The sequence below is a fragment of the Azolla caroliniana genome, unplaced genomic scaffold (assembly GCF_043228905.1).
Source record: "Azolla caroliniana isolate FFs.n. ecotype wild unplaced genomic scaffold, voAzoCaro1.0.p SCAF_894, whole genome shotgun sequence".
Classification (NCBI taxonomy): Eukaryota; Viridiplantae; Streptophyta; class Polypodiopsida; order Salviniales; family Salviniaceae; genus Azolla; species Azolla caroliniana.
In genome coordinates, this window is record NW_028231329.1 from 2770 (window position 1) to 9878 (window position 7109).

Sequence of the window (7109 nt, forward strand, 5' to 3'; positions counted from 1 at the left end):
GCGCTCCTTCCATCGCCCCGGCACGACATTCCTAGTATCTAGGCAGGGACGACACACTCATCCCTGCAGAGATCCCCTGGGTGGCCTGGCGCATCTGCGCCGGGGAGATTGCCGCAGGTGCACAAGTCTGTCGTGAAGACGCCGTTACCAGCCTGGTCTTTGCGGGGCGAAACCATCTCCCAATCCCCCTCGGAGCCATGGATGCCCGCTTCGCAGGATTCCGTCGGACCCAGTTCAACCATGTGTCCCTTGACCCTCTTCATTCCCGGGTAGACGTGAAGGCTGCATGACCATTCACCCTCGGGACATTCGCTTTCTACGCCTTGTGTGACGGTGATCTCCACAGACTCGGTAACCTCAGCAGACAAACTAGCCGAGCCACCGATTATCTTCTCGAAGCTGAGGCCGAGTCCTCCCCCAATCGTCCAACTCGAGCCAACGGTGTAAGATTGGCCTAGTTGAAGAGCTAAGCGCAAGATAATCGTTAGTGACATGCTGTCGTAGTAGCAGGCAAGGTTGGACTTGGGACTTACTGTCACCGCCCCGTGCAGAAGCTCCGGTTTGCCAGATGTCGCCCGTAAAGTTCTCCTCAGAGTCAATTACGGGGCAATAGCCCTTTGGTAGATCAATAGGAGCCGGCGCACACCCGGTGCATTGACGACCTTCAAGATCGCGCTCGGCTGGGCGGGCGAAGGCGCCCTGGTACGCAGCAAGGCTTGTGAAAAGGAACTTGGTGGAAAGCATTTTGTGTGTGTGTGCGTTTCTGGGGAATATGTTGAAATGTGCCTTGGTGTTTATTGTTGTTGTTGCTGCTCTGATAATGAGAATTACGCAAAGATGAGGCAGCGCACACGCTTCATTTATAGGCTTGAAGTGCCTCATCAGGCATCATAATGCCACCCACCGTGATGCCGCCACTGATCCGGACCGTCGGCAACAAAGAGATCTCCAAGTAGGATCAGGAGAGAACCGCTTGACCACGGAGAATGCAAGCCCAATATAGGTGGATTGCCTAATAGCCAGTCTGATTGCCACTCGGCAGTGCAAGGAGCCCTGCGCCCTACCCTGTGCCGCTCACATGTGAGATTGCATCCCAGACCGTCAGGTGTTCAAAATTCACTCGAATACGATGCATAATAATATCATAGGCAGAATGTCACGTCACGACCCCACTGGCGGCGAGCGACTCCATCGGGATTGACGTAGGGCTACAGGTGTCCTTTCGGGGTGGCATCCAGATGCTTAACCTTAGGGTGTAGCAATTCAAGCTTGCTGCTCCATGTTTCACCTAGGCCGATCTCCGGGAGTCCGGGGAACGCCACCGCTTTGGGCGACTCGGCCGAAACCCGACGATCGTTATGCAGGCTGCCTGGTTGGGAATTTGCCTCTCTTTCGCAGGATCTTGCCGTCAGCTGGGACAGACGCCCTTCCTACATCATTGGTCAGCAATCGACCCTGTCAGCATTGTGGCTGGTCATAACGCAGAACCCCTGATCTGTGATGACGATCTACAGGACAATCTTAGGCAGCAGTCGACCTGAAACGACTATAGGGACAGGGCGGATACCGGGTATCGTGCGTCGGTTGGACGCCTCTGAACCATGACACGGTCAGCTGTCTTCCAAGTTCCTACGGGAAGCAATTCCTGTCACGGTGGTCGGCTTCACGGGGCGAAAATAAAAAATGGAGATGTCGAGATGAAAAATATCATTGACGTCGCAGAGCAGCTGCTGCTGCGAGCCTCGGTATCTGAATCGCCACCATGACTATTTCCTAATTGCAATGAGAAACCCAGCGTAGTTCTTCTCGCCAACTCTTTGGATCACGGTCGCGTCAACCCTAGCATCCTTCCCGATTGCTTCAATCGGCTGTCGAGTCCCCAGCACTCGGTCATCCTTTTCAGCTTCGGCAGCAGAAGCGACCTTTCCATTGCGGACAACATTGTCGACAATGATCGCTGTGCGGGGCTTTGTCATGGAGACTGCCAGGTCAAAGTACGCAAGGTTGTCTTGCTTATTGGCGTCAATGAACACAGAGTCGAATACTGGCCTTGATCCAGATGCAACCTGTGATGCGAGCTGTGGAAGGACGTGAAGACCAGCCCCTTGAATGATCTCCACTTGCTCCTTCAAGCCCGCCTCTGCGAGGTTTCTGGAGGCCACTTCTGCATATTCGCGATCAATTTCAATAGTCGTCACCTTGACATTAGGTCCAGCCGAGGCCATCCACGCTGCGCTGTACCCTCCCAGAGTGCCGACCTCAAGTACATTGGTTGCGTTGCAGAGCTGGATCTGAAGCATGAGATACTTTGCCTGCGCTCGAGAGCAGGCTATGTCCGGGAGTCCAGCGGCAATGGAATCGTGGTAGACTCGCTCCAATGCTTCGTGGTAGAAGTTCTTTGTCTAGCGCAGAAGATGCGAATTGACGTAAGCATCCACTTCGATGTGCCGCGGGTCAGTCTCGTAGAGAGCATCATAGGAACGAGCGACAGAGGGCGTAGATTCTGGGATAGACATGACGAGACTGAGTCAGAAAATTACATGGAAAGTGGCAGGAGAACAGTTGCTTCGATCATCCGGAAGCAGAGAGACTACACAGCGAAAGCCTGGGCGGCGTGATTGTTTTCTTGAAGCTGTGCTGCTTGCGACATCGCGCTGTCGCAATGAGTCACTTAGTCTCCAAGTCAGCAAGACAAGTCTATTCCACAAAATGGACGGTGTTTCTTCATGAGCATTACTGTTCAAACATAATGGCAACGAAAATTGAGAGCAAATCGATGCATATGGATTTATATAAGTCGCGGGACTACAGATGAAGATAATTTAGCAGTATATCATCTCCTAATAACCCACCTGGACGCAAGTGCTGATGATGAGTCACACTAGGCCCCCTGTTCGGTGCTGACCACGCGCAGCGATGGCCGGCTTCAATGATCGTTGAGTCTCCGCGTGTTGGCTTCTCACTCTTCCAGCCGCGGCGGCGAGAGCAATTGATACTGAAAATGATAACATCAGAGATGCTCTCTGGCTCCGGGAAAGCGGCGGGCAAGGGTGCCATCGCCCTTGCGCCCATGCAAATGCCAGATTTTGCGATGCAAGGTAGTCGACAAGATGACATGGACATTGCTCCGCACACTACGAACACAGATACCTCAGTCGACCCTTCTCCAGAAGTCGCCCGTCGCATCGAGGATGACTTGATGGTTGCGCAAGACGCCGTCAGCCAGGTTCTGCGCGTCTCCAAGATTCGGGGCATTGTCGTCATCACGACGCTCGCTGGCGTCAATTTCCTCAACACCATGGGCTCTGGTATTCTCATCGTCGCTCTGCCGCAGATGGCCCGCGACCTTGCCATTGAGCGCGGACTCATTCTTTGGCCAGCCGCCGTGTATGCCCTATCCGCTGGGTGCTTGCTCCTCATCTTTGGCGCGGTGGCCGACGTGGTGGGCGCGAAGCGCATGTGGATCACGGGCAGCTTCCTCTTCATGATCTTCACCGTGGCGATTGGATTAGCGCAGTCGGGCATCCAGTTGATCATGTTCAGGCTGGTCTCGGGTACCGCTATCGCCATGTGTCTCCCGACAGCGGTAGGCCTCATCACAGCCACCTTCCCCAAGGGCACATGGCGCAACACTGCTTTTGCCATGAACGGCATGGGAAACCCGCTGGGGTACGCTGTCGGCCTGGTGCTTGGAGGCGTCTTCACATCCAGCGTCGGCTGGCGATACGCGTACTACATGATGGCCGGTATCAATTTGGTTCTATCGTCGGCTTCCATCTGGTCGCTTCCAGCGCCTCATGTTGGAGAGCGCAGTAACAGGAAGTGGGCAACCAGATTGAGAAACGACATTGACTGGGTCGGCGCCACACTTATGAGTGCAGGGCTGGGCATGCTCCTGTACGTCCTGGCCATGACGTCCTCGTCATATAGGCGTCTTGAGGAGCCACAAATTATTGCGCTCTTGATTCTCTCGGTCGTCCTGCTTGGTGTGTTTCCCTGGTGGATGGAATTCCAGGTAAATCGCGGCAAGCCCGCCCTGATCCCCAACAAAGTGTGGCGGAACTGGGCTTTCACGTCTGTCTGTCTCGCCATCTTTCTGTGTTACGCGGCTATGACTGCTATCGAGTACTTTACCACGCTCTAGTACGTGTTTCTACGTCAGACTGGAAAAGAGACTAGTCAACTAACGCAGGACTAGCTTTCAGGAAGTCGAAGGCGTGTCTGCCATGACGAGCTCCATCCGATTCATTCCTCACGTCGTTATGGGTGTCGCTGCAAACATCGCTACGGCTTGCCTAATATCCCGAGTCGACGTGCGCACTCTAGCAGTGGCGTCGGCTCTCATAACCCTGGTCGCAGGGCCGCTAATGGCAACAATCGACATCGGGGACAACTACTGGTTTGAGCCATTCTGGGCCCTGTTCCTGTCGCCCGCCAATGCTGATGGTAAGGCGACCTGGTGAGACCCCACGTACAAGACGTATGGGCTGACTTAGCAGTGCTCTTTACAATCTCGAACCTCGTCATATCCGAGGCGTTCCCCGCGGACCTTCAGTCTCTGGCAGGCGGTGTGTTCAATGAGGTGACGCAGTTTGGGAACTCCGTTGGTCTGGCGATTACGGGAGCAATCTCTGCATCTGTGACAGAGCACTCGGACATTGAGGATACGAGATTGTCGCTGATGAAGGGATATCGCGCAGCATTCTGGACAGTATTTGCAGCGAACGCTGCAGTTATTCTTGTTGCCTGGTTCGGTCTGAGAAAGGCTGGAATTGTTGGAAAGAAGGACGTTTGAATGCGCCTGCCGCTTAGCACCTCTTGCGAGATGGAAGCTTTGCCGTCAGGGCGATGGCTCAATGTGCGGACCTTAGGAGAGGTTGCGCAGAGAAATCTCTCCCCTGGCCACAGCACTTGAATGAGCATTACCAAGAATCTTACCACTGCGATATATACATACAAGTGCCAATGAACGCAAAAGAACATGGCCCGAGTCTATAATTTCGACCAATGCCAGGCGCAGCAGACATCACAGGCCACCCATAGTCATCACGTTGGCGCCCAGGCAGACAAGGTCACCTCCATTGCTCAACACCCAGACCAGGTAGAGAAAGGCCCTCTCATGATTACGTACAATAACGCTCCCCGGTCTCCTGTGGGGACCGGGAAGCTGACGAACACCACATCTTCGTGCGTAGGCTCTCCGCAGATAGAACAATGACTGCCCCGACGGTTCAAACCTTGTGGGCTTTCAACAATGACATTCATACATCGAGCTCCGGACAAAATCGCGCCAAAGAGAGTGGCTTGGTCATTGAATACGCACACGGAATAATTGGATCTAGAGCATCGTCATTTTCGATGGATCACTTTTACACTTTGCCAAGGCGGACGATCGGCAACCCTCGCACGGCGGACTATTTTCGGGGTGTCTATACAAGCCCTTTCTGGATGGCCCCCAAAAGAGAAGTATTGTTCGATTGCACCAGACGTGGCCCTATCATGGACTCTGTAGACGAATCAAACGGCAAGAACAGTCACTACTCCAGAACAGTCGCTGCGTCCGTCTGCCAGCGAGCAAGGTCCCGTGGCCCCCGAGTGGAACTGCCTGGCACCTCAACAGCCACATCACAGCCCTCAGGGTGTATGGTAGGCGATTGCAGCTCCACGGCGCGTCCGTGTGGGGGGCCTGGACCGGTCGGTGCCCGGGACGTGGAGTGGCCGTCGCGATATTGGCGTTTCTTAGCCTGCGCCAATGCAGATCACATCGTCGCGCATGCAGTGTCTGTGGGTCACTTTCCTACGCACTTTAATGGGGTTAAGAGTAGTCGATAAAGATAAGCTTCAGTACTAAATTGAGGCACAGTAGTGTATGCTTATGTCTGTCAGGACTGCATTTGACTGCTCATAGCCGTTGGCAACCCACTTGATCGAGAGGCAACAACCGTGGCCAGGATTTGAAGCATTGCTGTAGAACACGCATACAAGCTCACCTGCCCAGTCATAGATATACAGTGTCTAACATCCCGAAATCTCCCTCCCCTTTCCCCTCCTCCAGCCTCGTAATTCCCTCCAATTCGGGGCGGACCGTGCATCGGGCAGCTAACCCTCAACTGGGGAAGGGTGGGGGCCCAGACTACAATTATATGGAGCTGACAGAAGAAAAGTCGGGGATCTAGGTTCTTCATTGCCCACCGCCAGCCGACTGCTGTCCGTGGCGCTATTCCTTTAATGTCCGATTGTGGCTTGCACGCGATCTCTAGAGGGACCGCCGGTGCGGCTGAGTGTGGTCCTGGGCTGGGGGACCTGAAACCAACGTCCAGTGAGGGGGTCAGCTGCATTATGACAATGACCACGCTTCTCATAGGACGAGAAAAAATCACTAGACTCAATCGTGGATCCAGTTGCCCAGCGGCATTGTCGTCGAGACCGCAATCCGATGCCCTTCGATGCAGCAGGCGGTAATCCCATCAAGCAGGGGTCCAATCGCGGAATTTTCTCCGATAGATTGCGGTACCGAGTTTGATCCTCATGCAGTGCTACCATGCAGCGCCCCGTCATGCATTCTCTATGACTTCTCTTTAGGTGTATGACTCTGTGGTTTCGTTTTGTTGCATACACCACCGAGAAAGCGTCATCACATCGAAGCAGGCGAGGATGTTGTTCGTGAGGGCGAAGCGTCCATCGTGAATACTCGGTATAACCGACTTTGCCATCCATGGAGAACATGTCCATGAATGACATGGACTATTTGTGACATTCTGATTCTAGACAGGGAAAAAAGACCCTTCTTTGTACAAGTGGTCAGTGGCGTCCGGAGGTACCCACTTGCGAAGCGAGACCCATGTGCCAAGATAGATAGTTCCCCAAGTCTGGACCCGCCGCATGAATTTCCTGGGTGGACAACAAAGCACCTTCAGCTCTTGAATCGAGAGCCTCGAGGCCGGCCCATGAAGACAATTCTGGAGCTGAACCCTAATTCGCTAAATTTGACGCCTCGTAGCACCCCATTCACCAATGATAACGATGTGTGTATAAGAGCACTGGTAGAAGACGGAAGCTTCACGATATCGAGTCTCTACAGCTCATTCCTCTTGACCTGATTGCTTCTG

The 7109-nt window shown here is 53.8% G+C and overlaps 1 protein-coding gene across 1 annotated transcript; it reads right to left on the bottom strand.

The window, feature by feature from the left end:
• Window positions 1-1766: 1766 nt before the first annotated feature.
• LOC147847531 (O-methyltransferase imqG-like) lies at window positions 1767-2546 on the bottom strand. The gene is given in 1 exon segment (XM_087339078.1): window positions 1767-2546. A coding segment is annotated over 1 exon segment (750 nt). The 5' UTR covers window positions 2517-2546.
• Window positions 2547-7109: the final 4563 nt, after the last annotated feature.